At 37.4% G+C, this 27,521-nt stretch overlaps 1 protein-coding gene across 1 annotated transcript in view; it reads right to left on the reverse strand.

Moving 5' to 3' along the window:
- Positions 1–24,615, reverse strand: part of mpp7b (MAGUK p55 scaffold protein 7b) — a 69,509-nt gene extending 44,894 nt beyond the window's left edge. The window contains exons 1-9 of the mRNA XM_056264707.1: positions 24,503–24,615; positions 17,668–17,745; positions 12,892–12,972; positions 11,541–11,672; positions 7,126–7,207; positions 6,266–6,351; positions 4,958–5,032; positions 4,650–4,846; positions 1,674–1,738 (exon numbers count right to left, since the gene is read on the reverse strand). Coding sequence (XP_056120682.1) covers positions 1,674–1,738; positions 4,650–4,846; positions 4,958–5,032; positions 6,266–6,351; positions 7,126–7,207; positions 11,541–11,672; positions 12,892–12,972; positions 17,668–17,745; positions 24,503–24,574 — 868 coding nt within the window. The 5' untranslated portion in view covers positions 24,575–24,615. The remainder of the gene's footprint in view (positions 1–1,673; positions 1,739–4,649; positions 4,847–4,957; positions 5,033–6,265; positions 6,352–7,125; positions 7,208–11,540; positions 11,673–12,891; positions 12,973–17,667; positions 17,746–24,502) is intronic.
- Between the last annotated feature and the right edge of the window lie 2,906 nt (positions 24,616–27,521).

Here is a 27,521-nt window from a genome sequence, read left to right on the forward strand (position 1 = left end):
ACGGCTAGTGGTACCATCACAGAGAGCCTCAAAATCACTCTCCAGAACATTCTCATTCACGGTACCACGCTGGTGGAATGATCTGCCCACCCTCATCCGGAATGCAGAATCCCTGACAGCATTCAAAAGACAACTGAAAACTCATCTCTTCCGTGAGCACTTAGCATAGCAAAAAAAAAAAAATGCTTTCCTTTTCCTTTAAATCCTTGCTTATCTGGCTTATGCTACTCCGAGCAATGTCTGAACTTTGTATTTTGAGCACTTCTTGCGTTGTTTTTGTCTCTTCACGATGACTCTCTTGGTTTAGTCCTCAGTTGTAAGTCGCTTTGGATAAAAGTGTCTGCTAAATGACTAAATGTAAATGTAATTTCTACTATATAAATGACCAATATTAAATACACATTCATCATTCATCTTCCCAGAGGTGAAGTATCCCTTTAAGCTGTTTTATACAAGCTCTTTTCAAGGTCAAAATGCTGATTGAGGGATCTTTCAGGCCACATTAAAGAGCACCAACACGACATTTATTGCACGTATTTTGTGATAAAATTGACAGAATTTAAAAGCTGAAAGTTTGTTAATTGTTTACTAAAATTAAAAGTGTTAAAACACATTAAAAGTGACATTAAAGGTGTCAAGTACAAGGTAAGTACAAATCTTACTGCGATTATGGATGGCTGTTAGCCTGGGAAAAACCAGACAACTTCCGGCAAATTTAGATTTGCTCTGAAAGTTAGTCTGGCAAAGAGCTCATTCAAGCCCATTTCCAATCCGTCGAAATCGAGGCACCAATCAGAAACGTTGGGGCGGGCTTTACACGATGACGACACCGCTGGGATTTTGAAGCAGATTTTAGCCTACATTACAAAGATGGATGCCGCATCCGTCGAACATCACTTGTTCGAATCAGCTATCGCGTCTGTTTTAAGCGATTTAAACGTTTCCTTTTTGTTAAAAACCGAGCAAAGAACAACACTTGGAGATGTTTCTCTGCCGCTCTGCATACGTCATCTCCTTCATCGCTCTGATTGGTTTTAGGTCTATCCGCGATGTCCGTTGGTGACGCCCCTCTGGAAATGATTTGTCTATGACGCTTTGCCAGACCATAACTCAGTTACAACTGAGAATGGTCTGGTTTTAACCAGGCTAGATGGCTGTTGGAGTTTAGCTACTTTGTGTGCACGAAATAGACACTGCCTTCCTGAAACTTTCGGATGTTCATTCATTGACACCGACACGTCTCCGTTGTTTTCTATCTCAGTGAGAAACTCAGTGAGTTTTTTTTTCACTGCAAAATCACAACATGTACATTTCTATTGTCGCCAGTGGCGATCTCAGCAAAAATATCACTCGCAAATTAAAATGCAGCCTATTAGAAACGTATGTCAAGCTAATAAAAAATGTATTGGACTTCCCAATGCACTACGCTCTAGCAGTTTTCCTCTTAATGAGACATCTGACATGATTTCTCAGTGAAGGCTCACAATGAGGCTGCAAATTAAAGATACACCCTACTGCCTTGCCGGGCTAAAGTCTGCTACTGCACATCAAATGCACCATTTTGGACCGGGCTAGAGAGAGTAGATATTGTTAGCCCGATATTTTTAATGTCTTATCTGCATGTCATTTTAATACTGATCTGTCTAGTAAATATCAGGTATTTCTGAGCTTACCGCCGAATTCCTTCGACACTCTGGGTGGGTGAAACAGAACTTCAGGCCTCTGTAAAGTAATTCTCCTGTAGGAAAAACATTGAAACTATGCTGAAATCCCAGTTAGCCCCAGTTAAAATCCTAAATATTGTAAAGCTGTCTATTTAAAGTCAGATGAAGTTCAAACCCGCATAATCAAAACATAGTTTGGCGTCAGTCAGAGTCTCTTATGCTCTCCAAAACTGAATTAATTTGATAAAAAAATAGTAAAAACAGTAATAGTATGAAATAAAATTAGTTATATTTAAAACTGTAATTATATTTCATACTATTACGGTTGTTACGATTTTGTAGTATTTTGTTTTCTATTTGAATATATATATATATATATACAGTATATGTATATATTTATACTTATATATGTTTTTTTTCTTCAGCATACATTTTTGTAACCATGTAAAAGTCTTAACCCTCTGGGGTTCTTCGGACCAAATGGACCCGAAGAATTTAAATAAAAAAATGTGTAAAATCATAGCTTCATCGGAATGGTCCGAAATTTGGTGACTTTGTTGGTACTTGGTATATGAACACCCAAAAAAATTGGGGACAGGATTTGAATAGTCTAAGTGGTTGTAAAAAAAAATGGTCTCACTCAGGGTCTTCGGGTCCAAATGGACCCGCCATAGGAAATGAATGGGAAATTGACAAAAATGTGACAATACAGAGTTGTTTTGTGCGTACAATCAACAAATCAGCCACGATCCAGAAAAAAAGCACACAACAGTGAAGGGGTGAATCTATAAAACAGCAAGAGTGCAAAACAGACACATCCACACACACACACACACACACACACACACACACACACACACACACTTTTATACACAAACACACTAATAAATTCAGATTACATAAATATGTTTTGAATTTTTAAAAATCACAGCTTCATCGGAATGTTACGAAACTAGGTGACTTTTATGGTATTAGGTATGTGAACAAACAAAAAATATTGAGGTCATGATCCAAGCATGCTAAGTGGTCGTCACACTTCTGCTCTTTGGTCAAAAATGACCCCCATAGGAAATGAATGGGAAATTGTCAGTTTTTTTTTTTTGCATACAATCTACAAATCAGCCAGGATGCAGAAAAAAGGACTCAACAGTGAAGGGGTGAATCTCTAAAACATCAAGAGTGCAAAACAGACACACACACATACACACACACACACACACACACTGTATTATCTATTTATAATAATCTGTATTATAAAGTAAAACTGGCACTTCAAATTACCATTTAAACCAAACAAACAAACAAAAAACAAGACAAAAATAGTCTTTGAGAATCTGTTATTATATTTTAAAATCAACAACCTGAAAAAAATTGTCAAAGATGTGCAAAACTCACAAGAATTCTGAACCCTTTCTACAGAGAGCTGTAAATCCACTAGTGGTAAAAATGTGCTATTGCGTGATAAAAATGCTCAGTGTGTCCAGCAGATGGCATCCATCTCATTTCAAAAATTGTTTTCATGAGGCCTAGGCTTGACTCTAAAATGAAATACAGCTTTAAAAAAAATAAAAAAAAAAATACATATTTATAAAAAATTAAATTATATTCAATGGGAAAAAATGGGTCATAATTATTGCATAAATATTAATTATAAATCATAAAATTTTCTCAAAACACCAAAAAATAAAAGAATTTTTTTTATAAAAAACAAGTAAAAAAATATATATATGATTTTCTTTTAATAAATATGAATCAAACCCTTCCGGACCATTTGGTCCCGAAGACCCTGAGTGTGACCCTGAAATGAAGGACCCCAGAGGGTTAACTGTCACTTTTGATCAATTTAATCCTTGCTGAATAAAGTATTGATTAAAGAAAAAAAGAAAAAAACTTTTCAACGGTAGTGAATATTATTGCCACGTACTGCTCTGAGACATAAAGGTTGAGGATCCAAATGCAGTATTTATTCAACAGGGTAATCCAAAGACGTAATCCAGATAACAGGCAAGGGTCATACACAAACAATCCAAACAATAACAGATCAGGGGTGAAGCAAAGAGAGAAATCCAAGGGAGCAGGCAGAGAATCAAGAGAACCAGGACACGGGAGAAACAGGAAACAAACAAGCTCAGAAATGCACATATTTAGTGAGACAATATACAAGACTTTGCAGGGAATGAATGAGTGTACATGGTTTAAATAGGCTGAGACTAACAAGGTAATGAGACACAGGTGGGTGCAATCAGGGATGATGAGTCTGGGCAGTGAGTTATGGGAAATGTAGTTTGTGAGGAAATGACAATAGTCTGATGTGGAGTGCCTCTGGTGGCTCTCAAGGGCACTCCAGCTGGTGATCGTTACAATTATATTATACTACAAAAAAACCAAGATATGGATATAGAATTCGTGATCTGCACGTCTAAAAGTAATAAATATAGACTATTTCACAGACAAAACTCTCTTTTACGGTTCTGCTCATTGATATCAAGTTTATTTGTAACTAAGTGTCTCAAACAGAAAGATTCAATTTCACTAATCTGGCAAACTATTCAAATGCACATAAATCAACTAGCTTTTAAATATGATTTTGGGCCGCATTAGACGGTCAGTGAACGGACTGTGGTGAACGTGTCATCTAAGGCTGAGACTAGATCAAGTTATTGCCTATAGTAAAATCTCAGCACGCTGATAGATTCCCATTGTCTTTACAGACACCGTGTCTGTGACCAAGTGTCCAGACAAAAGGAATTTTATTTAAATGTTGATGAGATCGATGGTTTTTCTTACAAGATTTTAAGTTTGACTAAGGGAGGGTCAGACTGAGTTGCCATTGACTGTGTCTAATTCAACATTGGGAACATGATGACAGGATCGGAGTCTGACTGACAACATCTGTGTATGACTCTGACAACAAAAGGATTTAGTTTCTTCAGTCTAGACTTGGAGTGAAACTTTGCAACAGTCTGATTAAGAAAGTTTTCTTACCTTTCCTGAAGCTGTCTTGAGGGAATCAATCCAGCCCTGAGGTTGGCGTCACCGTGCCGTCTGGCCTGCCACCAGGTGTCATCTTCTTGGCTTACAATCTGCAACACATCTCCTCTCCAGAATTCCAACCCGGCGTCTTTGCATGGAATAGCGGGATCTGCTTGGGGATCATAGTCAAAAAGTGCCCTCACAAAGATCTGCAACAATCCACAAACACATGTTGATGTCACCAATTTTGGCTTAAATTATCTGGAGTGTAAAATGCAATGCAGAAAACGACTCTGTACGCTTTGATTTCGTCAAGGGACCTTGGTTTCTATGGTATCCGGCTCTTCTTTTGTGCCTGGGATGACTTTGAAGGTCACTGCTCCTTCTGAATGGGCCTGGAGGATGTGATAAGGACATACAGGCTCAAGAAAAGCTTACAAGTTTCAGATTGAATAACACTTAATCTACTGGTCAAAAATGTTGAATAATTAAGATTTTTTTGTAATGTTTTTGAAAGAAGTCAAGTAAAGTCACCTTTTTTTATATAGCGCGTTTTACAATACAAATTGTTGCAAAGCAGCTTTACAGTGATAACAGGAAAATATTCCTCTTATGCTCATCAAGACTGCCTTTATTTGACCAAAACAAATAAAAACTACGGTACTAATATTGTGTACATAAAATGTAAAAATTGTAAATAATATTGTTACAATTTTAAATAACAATATATTTTAAAATGTAATGTATTCCTCGTGTGATGGCAAAGCTGGATTTTCGGCATCATTACATAGTCTTTAGTGTTACATGATCCTTCAGGAATCATTATTTTATGCTCACATGGCACTTATTTATTAGCAATTATTATTGGTGCTTAATTATTAATAATGGTTATTATTGTTATAATTTTTTTGTTGCTTAATATTTTTGTGGAAGGCGTGTTTTTCAGGATTCTTTGAAGAGAGTTAAAGAAAAAAAATATTTATTTGAAATAGTAAGTAAATAAGTAAAGCTTATTTATAAAGCGCTTTTCACAGATAAAATCACAAAGTGCTGTACATGAGGATAAGTAAAACAAACAATATAAAATGTATATACATACATGTAAGATTAAAATAGAAATCTTTTGAAACATTATGAATGACTTTACTGTCCCTTTTGATAAAAAATATTATTATTATTAAATTTTTTTTTTTTACCTAACAATCCAAAGTGTGGGGTATAACAGTTTCCACAAAAATATTAAGCAGCAAAACATTCATACAAAAACACGATGATTAGCATATTAGAATGATTTCTGAAAAAATTATAATTATTGAAAACTTTTGACTAGTAGTGTATAAACAAAGATAGAATGCACATGTGTTGCTCCAGAAAACCATCAAACGCAAATGCACACCACATCAAATTAAAGCACAGACACACCATGGCCCAAACACATTCAAGCATGCAGCTTAGACTAACATCAGTTTCTTTTCTGGATATTGCTGGTCTAGCCAGCTTAGCCGTGCTGACCAAGAGAGGTTTGCTGGTTAAGCTAATTAAGAAGCCTGATGGGGACACCAGCACACTAGCATCCCATGCGGGGAACCAGCATCCAAACACGCTGGCGACAGGCCAGCAATGCATACTAGTATGGGAATGATCTCCTCTGGGTTCTTGTCCTCCACTGGAACTCCATTGACTTCCTTGAGTTTGTCACCTTCATGAATTAGACCTGTAGCATCCACCAATGAAGCAATGAGAAGAAAGAATCGGCGGAAAGAATTACGTTAAACATTGTGAGGTGAATTCAGTTATTTCAGTAAAAAGCTCTGTGTGTCTTATTCACTAACCACTCACAATCCAGCTTCAGGAACTATAAGCATAACTATAACTATAACATGTTTGGAGCATGTATTACACTGTTGTCTTATGTGCATCATTTCTTTAGCCAGTAGCATTCAGAATTCTCTTAAATAAGCAAGACTTTTGAGTGTGTTTTTCACACTGTATTTAGTTTAGTTTTAGGGTTTTGTTGTTGTTTTATGTGATGTATATTTTAAGTTTACAATGTTACATGTTCAAAACATGTAAGTTACATGTTTTGAAACTATTTGCTTTTGTCTTATAGTTTTGGTTTATGATAATAACCCTGCAGTAGAGGATTTAAAGTTGCAATGTGGTGGAAGTAGCAAGGCAGATTTGAATGCGAGCTTGCAGTCTTTTGAAAGAAAGGGGCGGGGTTTAAGCTGACTAAATGATTGGAGAAGTCCAGCATACATCACTAGAAAAAAGTCTGTCATTTCACTGGAATTTGAGGTATGACATTTTGATTAAATATCACAAAATTGTTCACAATAAGATGGGAAATTTCCATTTCAGGTCGACATAAAGGGTTATTTTATGGCATTAATCTATACACAAATTTAGTTTCTAATTATAAGAGTGTTGATGAAGAACACTATGGTGAAAAAGGTTATAATATTAATAGATTTAAAGTGCATCTCACCACTCCGATCAGCAGCTCCTCCTCTCAGGACCCGAGCTACAACTATAGCACCAGTGGACTCGTCTCTCTTTATGGTGGCTCCCTGGAACATAGAAATGTTTGTTGACGGTCTGTAGGCTGTCATTCAGAAATACACGTCTAAGGTTTTAAAATTAATTCAAAGCAAATCGACTGTAAAGCACAAGTTCATATATCTGGAGGGACCAATTTCTAGCAAACAATCCAAGTTTGCCTTGTAAATCAATACGTGACTGTCAGGATAAGTCCAAGTAGAAATCTGGACAGAATTTCTTTATAAAGGGCAATACAGGTGTGAATATCACAATATGAATCTTAAACATGTTATGCAGTGCAGAGCTGAGTGTTAAATGTTCCATGAAACCATGACGAATAAGTCAAACTTAATGAGGAAAACTCTATTCATGAAAGCTCAAATTAAGACAAAAAAAAGCTTTTGTTTAAATCACACAGCTTGCTGACATATGTCAAACATCAGATCAGTTGTCTTTCCTTCATTTGTCTGAATGGGGAAAAAAAAATCAGCAGCCAGTGAAATGAATCTTTCAGGTTCATTAGATCTAAACACACATCAGATTTGACCTTTATAAATTATACACAACTGTGATTTGCTTCAAGTCCATTTTCATTAGCACCATCTCACATTGCTTAGAGAGAAAAATCATTTCTGTTGTCACATGCCTCATCTCCCAGGTAGGCTTGGGCGGTATCCAAATTTTGATACCGTCAAACCTCCTCCCTATTTTACCGCGGTATACGGTATTACCGCGTGACTAATTAAAAATTATGACATAAGGCTCAGACGGCATCACCAAACTGTTGGTTTGTGCAGGGATGAGTCACAATTTTCGAATATTCAATTATTTGATTTTATTATAGAATATGGAATAGGTTGTGGGATTATTGTCTAAAAAAAAATCCCCATGTTTTCTGGTGACACGTTCAACCAGAGGGTGGCGATGCCAATAATGCATCTAAAAGCTGTCAATCAACTCTCAGACAACAGGAGAAGATGCACATTGTGAGCGGAGCATGTGAGCGGAGTGGTAATATTTCCTCCAGAGCAGAGAGCGCATTTCTGAAGATCACGCGCCGCGTGCTCAGTCCACTCAGCGTCGCGCGCTCAGAATGCCCGCAGTGACATGCTGGTTAGAAAACATGTGAAGTAGGGCTGCCCGTGCACGACTAAAGTTTTTTTTTTTTCTAGTTGACTAGTAGTAGTTGATTTAAGCCATTAGTCTAATCACATATTTATATTGATTAAATTACTTAAATATATATAGGAGAGAATGCTAAACCATAATGAGCGTTTTCATAATATATTGCCTATTCTGCATCTCAAAGCACGCATAAAGCTTGCCACAAAGAACCGGCAAAAGTAATTATTATGCATGAAACATTTGAATTGTTTATTAATGAAAAACTTTCTATGTCAGTGGCTGCACAGATAAAGTTTACGATGCAGACTCGCCTCTTCGCAGTAGTGAACGCGCATAGAGAGAAATGCACACTTCATATGAATTAGCCTACAGAGAGACGGGTACGCGCTCCAGTTCACGCGCTGGTGCCTCCGTGTCCGGCTTATATTGTCTAATATATATGCTTCTTATTTATTAATCCAGGCAATTCGTTGATGAAACATTGATTAAAATGAAGATACAATTTATACAAAACGAAATTCACTTTAAAGAAAGGCTTTCTACAAAACAAAACGTAATAAGTGGTCAAAAATCATGTCTGACCCATTCCAAATGTTTTCAGATATTGGGCATCTTATGATCCTATCTTATTCATCTCATGCAGTTTCCTTTTCATATAATCAACATAGATGAAATAAAAAAATAACAACATTATATTATTAAACATAAATATGAAAAGAAATAAGTTTTTTTTTTTACTTATAGCCTATTTAAGCGTCACACCGCTCCGCTGTACATGCATGTGTGCGTGCATATGGTGGAGGGGTGCGATTTTCGAATAATAATCAAATAATACCAGGCGATCTTCAAATATTATTTTTGCTTGAAATGCCCATCCCTGCCAAACTGCAGAAGTCGTGTTCTTCTTCGAGACCAGGTCACATGCGCAACTTGCCATCTTTACCCCTCTCTCCCCCACTCTTTTTAGCCATTAAATAAATTATATTTAATCCTTGTCTCCTATATAAGTGCATTGGATTTTTTTATGACGGTATGACGATATTGAAACTGATACCGTTGCTATTTTTAGATCCCGCGGTATACGATATTACCGTATTACCGCCCAAGCCTACTCCCAGGACAATCAATACACCAACCATGGCCACCACACCACATGCAGCTGCACTAATACTGTATAGGTTAAACTCTCCAAAACATATTAACAACTTGCAGAGGTCATGAAATAAACTAGTCCAAACTATGGTTAAAAGAACATTTTAGTCCTCAAAGGGCCTCTGACATGACCCGTTTCAGGAGACCACGCTTTAACAAGCCTGTTTAGAAGCAGACAATGATGGCAGTCAAGCCACACGGGACACTGATACAGGAGTTAGGAGGCCCTGCATAGTTCCTTGACCACAGAAGCCAAAATGGCCTGTAATCCTTAATCACAGGGCTCAGGTCCCCTATTAGAAGCACAAAAAGATCTCTGGATTGTGGAGAACTTTCTAGTTCCTTCACATGCTTCTTAAATAGAACATGGAAAAGCCATGACCCAGTGTTTATAGCTCACGACCCATGGTGCAGAGAAAACAGATGGGTTCAGGACTGCGCCTCTTTAATATTGGCCTGCTCCAAGACAAAACGATCATATTTAAGGTTAATGGTTTAATCACTGATCACTAACTCCATCTGCCTGGTCTGAACACCGCAGACTTGATCACTATATGCAAAGAAATTGAGAAACGAACCACTGAAATAATACAAGAAAAGAAAGTGTAGGATAGATAGAATTCAAAAGTTTGGGGTCAGTAGATTTTTTTCTTTTCTTATGTTAATCAATCAAAAATACAGTGAAAACTGTAATGTTTAAAAATGTTATATATTTTAATATTTTTTATTTAATTTAAATATATCGTAAAATGTAATTTATTCCTATGATGGCAAAGCTTATTTTTCAGTATCATTACTCCAATCTTCAGTGTCACATGATCCTTCATTCTGAAATGCTGATCTAGTGATCAAGAAACATTTCTTATTATTATCAATGTTGAAAACAGTTGTGCAGCTTAATATTTTTTTGTGGAAACTATGATGCACTTTTGTTCAAAAAAACAGCATTTATTTGAATTTTGTTTTTGAAGCAGCGTAAAAGTCTTTACTGTCACTTTTGATCGATTTTATTGCTGAATAAAAGTATTAGTTTCTTTTAAAAAAAACTTTGAATGGTACATAGTGTATATAATTAGGTAAGGCAGATATACAGACAGATTTTTATTTGATGAAACTGCATTTGTTCCCTTCAGACTTCTAGAATATTTTGTGTATTTGACTGTTGTCTGATTAATTCATCGTAGACTATTCCATTCCAATCACAATCATGGTAGACAACAGATGAAAAAAAACAAAAAACATTGAGTCTAGTGAGAGGATGGCAAGGAGGGACTCTTCGTCACGGTCGTACCAAAAACTGATGATGCTCTTTCCGTTCATTCTTGCAATTCATAAAGCCTCATTCAAATGGCTGCCTCCTTCGGCATTATTCGCCAGATGTTATAGACAAAAGGAGTAATAATGGAGAAAATCGCCATTTTACAAGCTATGCATTGTGAATGGGAATATGGCCACATTGTGCGTCAGAAGTAGAAGGATAACCCCACAATAAAAAGATAAACCTTGTTTGAGAGGGTTCAATCTGAAGTCATGCGTTTTACATGCAGAGTGCTGTACAGTGTTTCCTATTTGTATTCAAAGCATCCCATTTAACTAACACAATTGTAAGTCCAGATGGTTTTGTTCAGTGATGGAAAATATGATTCTGGAGGTAAAGTTGAGGGCAAAACTGATCCAGGTTGCAATTTGATACTCTAGCATTATAGGATAATCCAAATCTTCCCTCTAAATATGCTGGCCTTATTAGTGTTCTGCTGATTACAATCAAAAACAATTCAGCGGAGTAATCAATTTCAGTTGATTTCAATTGATTCCTAATCAATTTCAGAGCCATGACCTTTATCATGAGGAATGGAATGTTAACCTATGGATGATTTTAAAACAATATTCTTCAAAAATGAGTTTTTAAAGGTATCTGATAGTTGACAGGGTTGAAGGGAGTCCAATGTACTTTATATTTCAAGCTGAAGCAGATCTCAGAATGAATTAGCTGCTGAGCTTCAACTACTGTAACCTGTTTTTAACCAGCTTTATATAAATGGACTATATTCTTATGTTTTACTCACGTTATCCAGAGGGACCTACCAGTGGCTCCTGGTTTTTCATCAGGCAAACAATCTTGATCGAATCTTCCTCTTTCTCATCGTTATCAGGCAGAGGAGGCAACCGAGGGTCAAACTCTTTCTGGGCCACCATGTCATGCACTGAGAGAAAAGCCTGAAGAGGAGAATGACAGCACAGGTATGACAATTGTCTGGTTGGGAATTCAGTTAGCAGTATATATTTATTATTACAATTTTATAATTTTATCTAACATTACTATAATAGTGGGTAGAAAAAAGATCAATGTTTTGCCGATAACTATTTAAATAATTTGCTTTAATACAAAGACAATTAAAAAAAACGTTGGTTTTACAATACTGTCTTTATATTTTTTTTATTATTCATAGATTTATGTTACGAAAGGGTCTTTGTATATAAAAATATATGCCTTTATATTTTAAGAAAAGGGCCCATGAAAGAAATGCATATTTTGGGGGTCAAAATTCATAATTTATGGAGTTTGAAAATACCTCTGTTTAGTTGTCATTACACACAAAAAACAAAACAAAAAAATAGCATAATGACAAGACTGACCAATCAGAATCAAGTATAGCAGATTGAAGATTCTGCTATACTTCCACAAAAGCAGATTTCCACAAGAATTGAAGAAAGATTAATTTATCCCTTACAATAGCATTCAAAAGATTGGGGTCAAATTATTATATAAAAAAAATATATATATATACTTTTCTTCAGCAAAGATACATGAAATTGAACAAAAGTGTCAGTAAAACATTTAAAATGTTACAAAGCATTGCAATTTCAAATAAAATATTCTCAGCACATCAAGTACAGTAAGTCAACAATCAAAGCTGTTGATTGGTCTTCTCACTTGGCCTGATAAAGTATCTTTCCACACTGAATATCACCTCACTGAGGCAACCCAGTCTTGCCTTATAAAAAGTGAGAGCCAAACAAACGATCCAAGAAGCAACATATCATTAGACCAATCACAAATAAAGCTGTCAGGGCCCTCATAAGTAAAAACTCCCGAACTCTATAAACTTAATGTGTGGGTCTGGTTTGTAACAGCTCTAAAGGTGAATTTTCCTTCTCTTTATGTCTAGTTCATGCTTGATGTCAGAGAGTAATGTACATTTTTGATATTTTATCAGTTGTATATAATCATCTTCATCTAAAGAAGAATATATATGCAAGCCTACAACAGACAACTCGTGAAAAGAAAGAAATACTCATAACTTGGATTGATTTTACACCAAATACTATTACAAATGTACTTTATCTAATGACACCAAGCCAGTGTCAGATATGTCAATCCACCTTTCTTGAGATCTTGACCAAATCTTGACCCACATGTACATTCTCTTCTCACCTGTACATGAGGTTTGGAGAGCAAGTGTAACAGCTCTGTTGTCTCTGGGCTGGTGACAACACCACGCAGCTCTTCCGCCAACTGGACCGAAACATGAAAAAACAACAACATTTTATAATGTCTATATGTTATTACAGGCAAAAGTCTCTGACCATCCCTTTTGGCTTATAGTTTATGCTCAAGTATCATGAACCGATCTGGAAAGAGTTTGCTTTGGCAATGCTTGGTGGTCTGGTTCAATCTATCCCAACCCACTTGACAATACTATGCGAGTGTTTACATAGCAGGTCAAAAAGCCACAGAACCATGAGCCCTGGAGAAATAACTGTTTCTGTTGTGGTTCAGCCAAGCAAAAACCGACTAGACCGAATGTGGTTGTGAGTAACACCGGACCTGACGTTAAACATACATTAAATCTCCAAAACTGAAATTTTACACTGAGCTGCAACGTAAGGAAAAGGCTTTTAACGGCTTAATGCTCCATAATGTCCTCCTCGTTTTCAGTCTGAGAGAAGATGGAAATCGATATCTCTTCAAAACCACTCTTTGCCTTAATGAAATACAGCGTGCACAGTCAAAAGCTGGAGATAATCTTTGTTTTAAGAGTCTCTGCAGAATTGAGTTGATAAAGACAGGGCTGATTGTTTTTGCAAGATGTGCAAGGAAGAGGAACAACTTAGGCTAGTGGTAACGTTAATGATTTTGTGATTTTTAATTTACAGGGCAGAACATTCAAGTTTTTTTGTTTTTTTTTGTGAGCCTTGTTGAGCTAGTAGTTTTTGTGTGTGTGTGTGTGTGTGTGTGTCGGAATACTGTTGGTTTAAAATCATTAAAGGGGTCATGAACTGGCTTTTTAAATTGTTTTATATTGTTGTCTGAGGTCAACTTATGACGTTCGCTTGGTTTTTACATTCAAAAACATCAAAATGAATAAGTAATAGGCTATTTTCTACCCTAGTTTTGAGCCTAGCTCAAAAACGCTCGGTTTTTATGGGCGTCTCGCATTGAAGACTTGTAAGTAAACGCCCACTGCTGTGAGTGGATAACAGTTTTGCATATTATAATGAGTTTCGTGTAATGCGCGAATCGGTGGGCGGGGCTAAACCGGCCGCGTTGAAGTAGGCGTTGATCTTCTTCTGCGGGGGTGGTGTTTTATCCTCTTTGTCGTCATAGTTCCCCACTTTGAACAACGAGTCGTTTGCTGAGCCTGGTGTCAATAAAAGCTTTTATTGGACTAACAAGGACGTTTTCAGTTCTGAAACTTACAGGATATTCTTATAATTTGATGACCTCTTAGATGTCAAAAGCTCAAGGAAGATTTGATTTCTCAGTTCATCACCCCTTTAAGATTTTTGAATGTTTTTGAAAATATCAAAACTGCATTGTGGCTGCTTTTACTTGATCAAACTTACAGCAAAAACCAAATCAGCACATTATAATGATTTCTGAACGATCATGTGACACTGAAGACTGAAGTAATGATGCTGAAAATTCAGCTCTTTTTGCCAAAAAATGATGGTGCAACAATTACTGATTCACATGATGCTTCCAAGACTATCAAATGGAAACAATGACAACTGGATCTAAGTCTTCAGATGACACACAGCTCACATTACCATGAAGTTCTCGCATTATATGACATGGAAGACCACATGCGGATTCATAGTGAAAGCAATGTGACAAGCGATGAAGCAAGTGGCTGTTGCACCAACTGGTTCAGGTCAATGGCCATGTTTATTGATGAGTGCAGCTTTCTCAGATTCATAAGCAGATTCAACAGAAACTCATTATTAATGTTGAATTTCTCCAAAACACTGGTTTAGTCTCCCAAGGGGTGTCTCACAAAGCAGGTTGAGGAAACTCCACAAATGACTAATGATTTGATCCTGATTTATCAGTTAACTATGATTAACAATGATGAGTGTTTCACATGAAGTGTGACATTTGCAAACATCATGTGAAACAGAAGAAAGTCGGTGCGATTAAATTCTCATCTGATGAATGTAAATTTTTTATGTAAATTAAAATGCTGTCAAATGTTGTTAAACTTTCAATTCATACATGATCATGCAGTTCTTGAAAATATACAAATGTCATGAAACCTCAGGTCATATAGTACCTAATGGACTTTTTTTTTTTTTTTTTACATTTACAAATGTACAAATGCAAAAAGGTGTTTGGTAGCTATGAGTGATCTGGATTCAAAAGAAAAATTAACAATATAAGAATGACTGGTCTTACTTTATTTTAGGCGTCTTTAACATCCACTTATGTATGTACTTTTGACAAAATAATAATAATAATAATAATTAGATACAATTTACTTATTGTGTTCATGTATTCCAAAACACTCAGGTTTGCTGTATAGGTAGGTTTAAGGGGTCAAGTGCACAGTGTTCAATTTGATTACTATAAGGGAACACGGTTCAAACTGTTACATTGTTTCGATATATGTATTTTCTTGAAAAAAAAAAATTTCTCCTGTTGATGTATGATTCAAGGAATATCCTCTGTTTAAGGATATTGTATATAAGTGCTGAGGCAAAAAAACAAAAACATGTTTTGCACCCAAATTACATCATGTGTTATTGTTGTCTTTAGCAAGCATTTTGCTAAACTTAGCTATTACATAAACCTTGTTACAGCTAAAAGTCAAATGCAGATAAAGGTACTTAATGATTAGTAAACATTTATAAACATTTACAAATAATGAACAGTTTTAACTTTAGATTGGGTTCTGCAAAAACATGAACAAATAATTAATACATAATTTGAAAAGATCTGTAAAAAATAAATAAAAAGTGAATTCAGGTAATTTGGGACACTTTTGCCATTGAAATGGCTGCCCATAAAGGTACTAAATGATTAGTAAAGGTATGCAAGGTGATCTGAGGATTACAGTGGGAGCTCTTCCACCGGGTGAATCCCTGTGGCCCCTCACTACTCTTTTCCATCACAGGCTGTGGTTGCTGGGCCTTCTCACGTAGGGTTCCTGCGGGGGACCGGATGTCGACCTCTGCATCGAAGGGTGGGCTAGAGTCCTCTGGGGATGAAGATTTGGCTGCGCTGCCCCCTTCGGGGAGAGTAGCGTTGTTCGAGTCCAACCCGGAGCTGACTGCCATGCTTTCCAACCCTCCACCGTGTCCTGAACCTCCTTCTCTTCCCGGAAGTGCACAAGGAGGTCACAAAGTCATGGAAGGCACCTTTTTCTGCCAGAAACGGCTCAACTGCCTCCTCCGCTCTCACAACTCTTGGTGGCAGGGTGGTGAAAATGTACGTGGAGATCCCACAGGTGGAGTGTGCAGTTGCGGTGCAATTGTGTCTGCAAAATGCTGTCACCTGGCGGGGTCGTTCACGTCTCCCATCCAAGGCCTGTACGTTCTCGTCTGGACTCACATCCAAGGCTTACAGTGCCGCCTGGACAGGCCGCCTCCACCCTGCATGCCATGGCCCTCCTGCAAGTATACCAGGCCAAGGAACTAAAAGAGCTGCACAAGGGTAGTTCTGACCCCGGGTTGATGCAGGAGCTGCATACACCCTGGGGCAGACAATGTCTACCCTAGTGGTCCAGGAGCACCATGTCTGGCTGAACCTGACCGAGATGAAGGAGGTCGACAAAGTTCGCTTTCTCGACTCCCCCATCTCCCAAGCCGGCCTCTTCCCAGTCGAGAACTTTGCCCAGCAATTCTCGGCAGTACAGAAGCAGACGGAGGCGATCAAACACATCCTGCCCTGTCAGTCTGAGGCTGCCCCCCGCCCCGCCTGCTCGTCACCAAGGGCGTCCCTGGGCTCCCCGCAGGAAGTTAGAATCATTTGAAACATCAGAGATTGACATTCTCCGTGCACAGCCCTGTCTCTTCTTCTGTCACAACAGGTGACTAGGCGGCTTGCTCGGGGCTTGGAAGGGGCAGCATTGGTGGTGTCTTCTTAATTCGTCAATCATTCTGACATAACGTCAAGTATGACTGAATAATAGGGAAGGAGGAAACGGAGACGTTAAGCCCCGTCGCCACAATTCCTGTACCTCCTCTGGCACGCTGCCTTATATACCCGGAAGCGGGGAAGCGGCTGCAAAATGTGCATTGGCTTTGTTCTGTTACCAGTCGAAGGTGATTGGGCTCTCAGGCGAGATCCCAGTTCGTCAGTCGTTCTGACGTAACATCATCGCTCTCTCCTTTAGGGAAGGGGGATGATCTTCATAAGCTTTAAAAATAGGTTTTTGCTTTTCACATTCACAATGGTACACACACATATATAGCATGTAATAATATGTATTTTAGATAATAAATAATCTGAGTTTTTTCCCAATCTTTCCCTACTTCCTGAGACAGGCCTCTGACCTGCATTACGTAGCATTATTGGCTCAACCAATGGTGCAAGTTTAGGGCGGGACTATTTATTTGTCCTACCAGGGGCAGATAAAAGGGGTGTTGGGGAAACTTCTTTTGGTTATACACTGCGGTTTTATAGAGTTAAGGGAAAACCAGGTCATTTTGGGCATTTATACACAAAAATGCAGTTTTGGCCTTAGGAGTTGCCAAATTATTTCATTAAAAAAAATAACACAATAAATAAGTGAGTGTCTGTGAGGCTGCAGCACATATATTTATGTGACTCTGGAGTGTTCCCTATAGTAATCCCTTCCAGTACACTTCAAACCGACAACACTAAACAGACTAAAGGTCCTGCAACTGAATTTCGTCCCAGCTCTGCTGGATTGTCTGATCACTCTGGTCTGGAGACAAAAAACACTTGATGCCCCAGAGGAGAACTTACGTCCTGAGCCAGGCCCTGTGTGCTATCCAGCAGCGGAGCAGGCCGCTGGGCCCTGTACTTCTGGAGCCTGTCATAGACCTGTAAGAAGAGGAGAAGTGGCGTTAGGCTGTCGTCCAATGCCCAGAGGGTTAAGGCCAATTTATACTTCTGCGTCGAGTGTACGCCGGAGTGTATGGCGTAGGCTACGCACGTAGGCGACGCCGTCATGAGCATTTATACTTCTGCGTTTAGGTCTGCGTTGCTCTGCAGTACAGCGCCGAAACGCTAGTTGGCGGCGGAGGGCTTTAATGTTCCACTGTGTTTAGATTCTTCGCGGCAAGAAGAAGAAGATTCCTCGCGGCTGTTTTGAGTTTAGGTTACTACAAGCAATGGCGACTGAAAGAGAGCAGATCATGTTGGAGTTGGAGCTTATCAAGGTGGAAAAGGTAAATTTTTAGTTTTTTTAACAGTTTCGCTGTACTTAGAATTTAAAAATGGCGGGCGGTGCAGAAGAACACGCCGGAAATGCATAGGAGGAAACGCGATGCTACCAAGCCGACCAATCACAGATCTTGCGGTCCGCGTCGTCGCGACGTGTAGTTACATTTTTGAGGAGGTGCGCGTCAGGTTACGGCGAAGGGTACGGCGTATGGTACGCGTCTGTGCGTATGCTACGCCGTAACTACTGCGCGCACCCGACGCAGAAGTATAAATTGGCCTTTAGTCCTCACCCCTTTGACCATCACCCTTGAAATTCATCTAGTAGCAAAATGTTTCTCTGTATTTTGTGAGTAATATATCACACAGTCTGATGTAAAGTACAGTCAAAAGTAACCAAAAGGTAATATATCAGTCAAATACAAACTAACATTAAAGGCTAAGGAGTTTTGAGTGTTTGTCTGTCCATCCATTTGGCTGCACTTTATGTGCGGCATAAAGCAATGGGAAAGCTATTAGAATATCAGCCAAGAAAGATGTAATCATATTTACGGCCCTCACACAGCTAACAGTACTCATAAAGAGGAACATGTTTCAAAAACAGATGTATTAAGTAAAACAATTTTACATTTTTTAAAAGATGATATCACACACTAAAACCAGACACATTTTGGCCTGAGCCGCATTCTACACAAAACTTCCCAAAGTATTTTTACAGACTCGCTGTCAGTTAATGTCTCTTGTTGCTTCTTCATGCAAATCCATGTGCAAAAAAAAAAAAAAAAAAAAAAAAAAAAAAAAATCACAACTAACATAGAGGAAGGCCCAAAAAATAATGTAAATTCATGTCTAAATAAATATATAAAATATTTATTTCCACAATAAGAGAACTGCCATTATGTCAACCCAGTGATATGCAAAAACTACAATTTATGGAGATGTATTCTGACTCAGACCACATGCTACATGTATTTCAGATTTTTATGGTACATTTCTTGTAAAGTTTCTTCTTGTTTGTAATGGCAGTATAATTGCTTATTTTCCAACAGAAAAAGAGCTCTGATTTCCTTTACAGTCAAATGGCAGAGCCTTGGAAAAAGCAGAAACATTCTCTTTGCGCATACTTAGTATAATCCTTTAGTTGCATGTTTGTGTTCGCTGCTGCTGAGATGGACTCTGACATTAGTTGGAACTTGTTGTGTGGTGATATTTCAGACTCATGCAGAAATGTTTTGTACAAAATAAATTAATAGCTTGCTATTGGGGGATACCTGTCAATGTAAAACACTTTTCTTTTTAATGGCCCATCAACACGTGTGCGGGTGAAGTTTCAAGAATTTTTTTTAACAGTGAATTGTGACTATAAAAATATTTAGAATGATTTTATAATTATTATAGTTGCAGATTTCTATGATCTCATTTTAATTCTTAAAATTTAGTTCTGTTAAAATCACTTTAATTTTACAGATAAAGAAGGAAAAAAGATTATAAAATTACAGAACATAATACATCCACTACTATTCAAAAGTTTGAGGTTGGTAGAATTTTGTTTTAAAAATTATTATGGCCTCTTATGTTCACCAAGGCTGCATTTATTTTATAAAAAAAATACAATAAAATATTATTATAATTTATATATATATATATATATATATATATATATATATATATATATAGTAACATCGATTTGAAATAGTTTTTTTTAGCAATGTAAAAGTCTTTACTGTCACTGATCACATCCTTGCTAAATAAAATATTAGTGCATTTCATTAATTCACTTGTTCATTCATAAACAAAAATCATAATCATAAATGTGTTTTATATCCTCTGCACATGTTTGTATGAGCATGTTTTATGATGTAGCATGAAACAGTATTCATAAATGCTACTGGTATTTAATGCAGTGCGTTGAAATGATCATTGTGGCATGCATTTGTGCAAGTATTTTCTGTATGACAGAAACAGCTTTCAAACTATTTTCTTGAGTAGTTCTGTAGTTTCTCTAAGGAAAGTAAAAAAGTCAGATTGATTGGAAAATCTGATCCTTTCTAAGCATTAAAAGAGCAACATGGAGCAAGAGCACTGAACACTTAACAGCTCCACGTGACTCATGGAACAGAGCACCAGCAGTCCAGCTGAGCAGTGTTTGGGCTTTTATCACAGTCTCCCCTTCGACCTCTCCTCACCTCCCCCTCTCTCAGTGTCGCAGACAGCATGTGCTGGATTCATTAGACTCGTCTGCCAGCAAAATATGATGCTGGGTGTGCACTGACTGCAGTGTTTGGAGAACTCAGCTTGCAAACGATTTCATCCTGAAGAAATGGCAGTGTGGCCCGTGCCCATAACTAAACAAAGTGAGTAATAAATGATTAAACAAGTGTAGTAGTGAGAGACTCACTCACTGAATGAATGGATCAACAGGAACGGATTTTGAAATAATGAGTTATATAATACTGAACAAGGTGAAATAAGCGAACGAATGAGCTAATGAGTGAAATATAGAAAAATGGGAACATATGAATAAGTTATTGAATAAATGTGTGAGTAGAGGCTGGTATACACTACATTACTTAAAATCATACAGATTTTAAAACATCATAAACTTGCTGACTTTGAAAATGGTTAAAGAGGAAAAGCTGCATCATATACTAAACGACTGAGGGTCACAAACTACCAGGGGCCTGTACCATGATGGTAGTTGAATAAACTCAGGGTTGCAGGATTAGTTTCGAGTTGACAAAACCAAACCAATCCAACCAGGCTTTGTTGATACCATGATGCTGATCATCACCTTTCTCTGTCAACTCAGGCTTTGATCCTGAGTTTAGGAGTTTAGGTGTGACATCAGTAGCGAACAGCCAATCGCATGCTGAGATAGAGTGAAACTGCGATTCATTTCTCGCGAGAGAAGCAGCACAAATCGCTTATTAAATAAAAGTATTAAAATATTAAGAATTTAAACAAATTTACACAGCAAGAAGAAAATAGCTGTCTTTGAAAAAGCACAACTAAAAGAAAGTCTCGCTACTTTATATCAGTGCAAGTAAAAGTTGTGAAGTTAGTTTATACAGTTGATAAAGGTATAGAGAGAATTGAACATTTAAGCTCACAAGTAGTCATTTTATAGCTTCATTGACTCTAAAGCGTATTTATATTACCTTTATATATTTATTAATTTAAACTCTGCGTAATAATAATTGATGAACTAAAATTATACATGTGTGATCAATCAAGGGTATAATAATTACATAAATAATATCTAAATCATACACATTTATTATTCCAAATAAGAGTTACTAAAAGCCAGACGATTTTGTCTTTAAAAATCATTTGCTATGTAGTGACCTCTAATTTGGAGTAGAAACAGGTGGAGTCAGAGCCGATCCTCCCTATACGCACACTACGCAAGCTGCGTAGGGCCCCGCAAATTACTCAAGGCCCCGCCTCCCCCTCGCGTCAAAGCGCGTCAATCAAAGTTTACAACATCGAACTATCCTTCTGGTCACGAAAAGAGAAACTGAGAGAAAAACACCATGTGAGTGAATTGCAGGAACAGCGATCAGGTAAACTTGTGTTCTCTCCTCTCCAAGTTTGATGTCAGCACAGAACAGAACAGTAAAGTTAAGTTGATGTGCATCTCTCTCGTCTGTCTCCAGCCCGATCTCATGAAAGCGCGTATTTATACCACGAATTTAATTTCTCGTGCCATTTATACGCCAAAAATAGTTTTTGCGTGCATATGATACGCACTTTTTGGCGTGTAATATGCACGCACTCCACACCCCTAATCCTACCCAAGAGATTTACAGTGCGTAGCATATGCACGCAAAAAAATTTTTTGGCGTATAAAATAGCACGATAAATTAAATTCGTGGTAGGCTATAGATACGCACTTTCATGATATTACGTTTGATAATACAAAGTGCAACGGTTTTTGTTTATAAACTGCAGCTCGGAAAAGATAACCGCGTCGCGCGTTAACATGAGTTCGAATGCGCGTGCACGAAATGAAACGCGCACTTTCCAGAAAAAAAAAAAAATCTATGGGGACCAGTTATATGGGCGTTATGGCACTCCTCATTAGGCGCTCACTTTAAAACAAGACAATGATTATCAAGTCTCCAAATCAGAATAGTTACAACCCTGCAATAAAGCAAGATGGAAAGCAATCTATTGATATTGACTATTGCATTTAAAATGTTGATTGGCTGGACATACAGGTCAATATGGATGCACATCAATCAGTAAATAATAACCATTAAGTATCAATTATTGCTTTTATCATTTAAAACACAGTGACATGAAATGGCAAGCCATTTTAGCTTTTATTAATTCACAGGATGCATTTTTGATATCAATAATTACATTTGTACTATTTAAAATGTGAATTATTGATATTAATATAAAATATGTCTATTTCTGATATCAGGAATTACATTTTCATTAGTACTAACTAAACGAGGGAGGATTGTAGTGGGAGAACTGGGGTGTCAGGTGTGACTGTGTGGCAATGGCAAATGGTTTACATGGGTCAGGTAGGAGGGCCCCTTAACAGATTTTTGCTTAGGGCCCCAGGGATGCCAGGATCGGCTCTGAGTGACTTTATCGCGTCAGACATGTGTCACTTTGTTCACAGCTGATTGGTCCAAGTTCGGTTTGCAACCTCTTACCTGGAACATAACCTGTCCCGGACCAGGGTAGCTGTGGAGCGTAAGTTACTATGGCGATGAACACTGCTAAAAGCCAAACTACTTTTATGGTGCCTAAAACCCAGGGTAGGCGCAAACTAAACTGAAACATACCTGGCTAGACACTTAAACCGGGTTCATGGTATAGGCCCCAGGTCATTCTGAATACAAACAAACTCAGAAACATGCACCTCATTGCTAGGAGACGCGTGACAAATATGAAAACAATGGGTGCTTCTCAATATCCCTCCTCGTCTCCTCGATCCTCCGTCCTCCATCCTATGACCCGGAAACCGATCGAGCTCAGCCATCTTGAAGGACATCTCAATTCTCTAATTGCACCGCGAGGAGGCGAGGATCGAGGAGTGAGGAGGCTTCCAGAGGAGCTATGAGCGAGGATACACAGTTGCATGCTTTGCGGAAGTGTTTTATCGACTAAACGTGATGCACGTATACATTCTCCGCCCCCTTCACGTCGGTCACAATCATTTTAATTTATACTTGACCTTTGCAGTTTATATAAACCACACATCTCACATATTTCAATAGGGTATCTTGCTTTATTATTATTTATTACTAATTTCTTAAATAACCAAACTTCAACAACATAAGGGCAGCTCCTTTGAGCGCTGCTGATGACGCAGTGAAGTGACGCTCGAGTGATCAAGTATTCCAATGTATAAAAAAACTTTCTTTCGATTCCTCCGTCCTCCTTTTCTTTCCTTGCAGCCTTCCCTCGCATCCTGCAGGGGGTGGAGCTGAGACGCGAGGAAAGGAAGCGAGGAAAGGAAACGAGGATGCACAAATAAGAATTGAGAAGCACCCAATATGTGCTCTTGTCTCGTCACAAACGGGTTTAAATACACAAGCAAACTAAATCAAAGAAATGAGACAAAGGTGATCCAACTCAATCAATCAATTAAATACCAAGGAAACCAATTAACTCAGACAAAGGAAACGAAAGTCCAACTCAAGCAAACACAAACAGAGAAAAGTAGACAACCCAGACAGCTCTAAAATCGGCTCAAATAATCAAACGTGTCCTCCAACTGAATAGAATCATAGTCTGAAGATCTGTATATATACACCTGTGTTTCCCTTGTTTGGTGTCTGGTGTTCTCCTTTATGTATGTTTACGAGTGTGTTGTGTTCTGTTTTTTGCCTGCCTTGCCCCGCCACGGCAACTAAAGCGGTCTCTGACTCTTTGGACTCTCTCTCTCTCTCTCTCTCTCTCTCTCCAGCTACGCCGGCCCCGCTGTGGTTTCGTGTGGTCACTCATTGATAGCTTCACAGTTTTTAAAACCAAGCTTAAGTACTGGCTACTATCCGAACAAATCTGCAACCACTAATGACTGTGTTGTAAATTCTTTGTTTTTATATACTGATTTTGTAAATCTTACATTCCTGGACATATGTATTGTGATGTTTTATGTGGTGTATATGTAACATTGTATGTTATTTGATTTGTTTACCTGCCCAGGGACAGCAGATGTAAATTAGTTGTTAGCTAACTTTAGTGCAATTACTCTTAATTGTACATTGTCCCTGTAAAAATAAACAATAAAGTAAGCGAGTAAGCAAACTGAGAAAATGTGTAGGTGCAGGTGTATCTTCTTATGGTCAAGCTAACGGAACAACTTGATCTAAATCATTTCACCCAAGTCGAGTCGTAGCACTGGCAAACAGCAGTCGCTAAAGTGGGCTGGGTGGCTGCTAAAATAAAGTCTGACCTTAATAAGCAGATGCAGAGTATTGCCCATGAGCATCTCCTGTAGAAAAGTGCTGTCCTCTGAGGCGTCCATGTGAAACTCCAGCCCATGAAGCAAAGAGGCCAGCAACCTACACACACCTGAAGATAAGGAGAGGAATATGATAAACAATCTATTAGTCTCTACTATTCTCTGAACTATTAATCTGTATCAGGATGCATTTTCTTTCCTTTAAAGGCATAGTTCACCCAAAATGAATCATTTACTCACTCTCAAGTTGTTCAAAACCAGTATGAGTTTCTTTTTCTGTTGATATTTTGAAGAATGACAGTTGAACAATGATTTAAATGGTATTTTCTTTCCTACTATGGAAGTCAATGGCTACGTCAACTGACTGGTTACCGACATTCTTCAAAATATCTTCTTTTGTTCTCAACAGAAGAAAGAAACTCACAGGTTTGGAACAAACTGAGGATGCCGGTGAGTAAATGATGACAAAAAGTACTCAAAAACAAAAACTCTCTCTTTTAAGAGAGCAAACAGACATGTAAATAAAGGATGTTTCTGATTTGTCTCATTCAAATGTCACCCTCTACTGGTATAAAGTAAAAGTTTGCAACTCTCTCACCCTCTGTATTGAAACTAAAACATGATGGTTACACTCAGAAATAGTGTATGGCTTTTTAAATATTTTATTACTAAACTTAACTTTAGGAGAGGTGCACCAGACTTTAAACAACATTTAAAACAGCTGAATTGACTAACTCCTTCCATATACAGTATATTCTATAACGCCTCTGATATAAAGCCACATCCCACCGACTCCACAGTCTGAAATCTGCAGCCAAAGTATTCTCAAGCACTAAACTGCATTCATCACCCTTTAACATCCTTCTCACCTCCTGATCCAGATGATGGGTTTATCATTACTCTGTGGTTCGGTGAAGATATTATTAGACAGAAGATGAAGCCCCTGCTTACAAAGAGAAAAATAAATAAGTAACATTTAAAACAATAGATTGATATTAGACAAATATGATAATATCTCAAAATAAACCAAATCTAAAGATTATAATTGTGTAATTTTAAGTGGTTTCACATATGAATGATAATACTTCCACCTAGTGGTAAATATTTCTCCTCTTGCTTTTAAATGGAATATGAAAATTGAAAATGGATTAAATGCATTAAAAGTGACAGTAAATACATACAGTATATAATGTTACAAAGGATTTAAATTTCAAATAAAGTTTATTTTACAATCAAGAATCCAGAAAGAAAATGTATCACTGTTTCCACAAACATACTAAGCAACACAACTGCTTTCAACATAGATAATACAAGTTTCTCGAGCAGCAAATCAGCGTATTAGAATTTCTGATGGATCATGTGACACTGAAGACTGGAGTGATGATGCTGAAAATTCAGCTTTGCAAAACAGGAATAAATTATATTTTACAATATATTCAAATAGAAAACTGTTATTTTTAAATGGTAATAATATTTCACAACTGTACAGTTTTTGCTGTATTTTTGATCAAATAAATGCAGCATTGGTGAGCATAAGAGGCTTTTTTTATTGGAAAAAAAAAGTTTAAAATCTTACTGACACCAAACTTTTCTATAGTAACAATTTCACAATATTGCAATTGAAACAATACATACCTCAAAAATAAATCTCATTATTACAATGCCATGCTATTATTTAATTTTACTTATATAAACAGCTTCTTTTGTAAGATCATTCATATTCTTTAGAGTAAAAGAGTAGAACATATTGTCAATATTGGAAAACTGCAATATTTAGCACAATATTCATTTTTGTAGGATTCCTACACTGTGGTATCAATGCTCGGTTCACTTGGTACTGGATTGGAAATGGCAGTGTGACCCAACATATAAAACAACACAGTATGGACTGCATTTATGCTAGGATAATTATCCTACTATATTAATCTACTCAGACATCTCTCACTAGACCCTATAAACAGGATTGACTATGATTGTCACAAAACTCTTATTTGTATCAGAAATCAAACATTGCAATATTCAATAGCTTACCTGGCCTGCAGAATGAGGTACCAATAATGGTCTTGTCTGGTAGTTCACTTCTGAACTCTGCATGAAGGAAAAAAGAGTGACAATGGCTCATTCACATATCACACTATCAGGCAGATTGGTAATCATCAATAATAATGACCTGAATAGAGCAGACAAGCAGAAACACTCAATAATGTAGCGCAGCATTTGACCTATTTAGTTCCCTTCCCACACATACTGTAGCACAAATAAACCTTCTGCAACAAACAAACCGGCACATTAAAAACCAACAACATTTATTTACTGACCTATTTCAAGTAACTTGTAGCGCTTTCCAGGACAGTTAGAGAAGAAGTCCAGAAACTCCATCCCCTCATGTCTCTCTTGTGCTGGACTAGTTTACTATAATGAAACTAATATATAAACTAATATTATCATTAATGTATTTACATATTTACTTATGTAAACCAATGTGAGCATAATTATTGGCTTACCAATAATTATGCCAATAAGCAATGAGTCTTCGACTTCGAGCTGAAATAATTTCTGTTTCCGGTACAGACTGCATACAGCCTATGGGAATCACGTCACGACAAAAGAAAGAACGACTCGGATCGGGAGGTGAGGTAAACTAACAGACTGAAGACCTAATAATTCATACTTTCTGTTTCTCATAATTTGGCATTGGCTGCATTCGTTTTTTCTCTCTCATTTTAAATGGAGAATTTGGCTAGTAACATAACATTTCAATTATATTCTGAAGAAATTAATTGAAAAAAAGATTTGTTCATTTTGCTGAACGAGACTGCTGAAAGATCCGAGTCAATAAAATGATCCGAACTGCCCATCACTAGTATGCACATACATATGTTTTACAGGCAGGTATGACAGATTGTGAACAGTTTCAACCAGTATAACAAAAATGTTATTAAAAACATACGCTACACTATACATTTAAGCTGCATGTGTTACCTTAAAATTATATTTCTACTTTATCTAA

The sequence above is a fragment of the Rhinichthys klamathensis genome, unplaced genomic scaffold (assembly GCF_029890125.1).
Source record: "Rhinichthys klamathensis goyatoka isolate OS25496 unplaced genomic scaffold, OSU_Roscu_1.1 h1tg000011l_1, whole genome shotgun sequence".
NCBI classification, from domain to species: domain Eukaryota; kingdom Metazoa; phylum Chordata; class Actinopteri; order Cypriniformes; family Leuciscidae; genus Rhinichthys; species Rhinichthys klamathensis.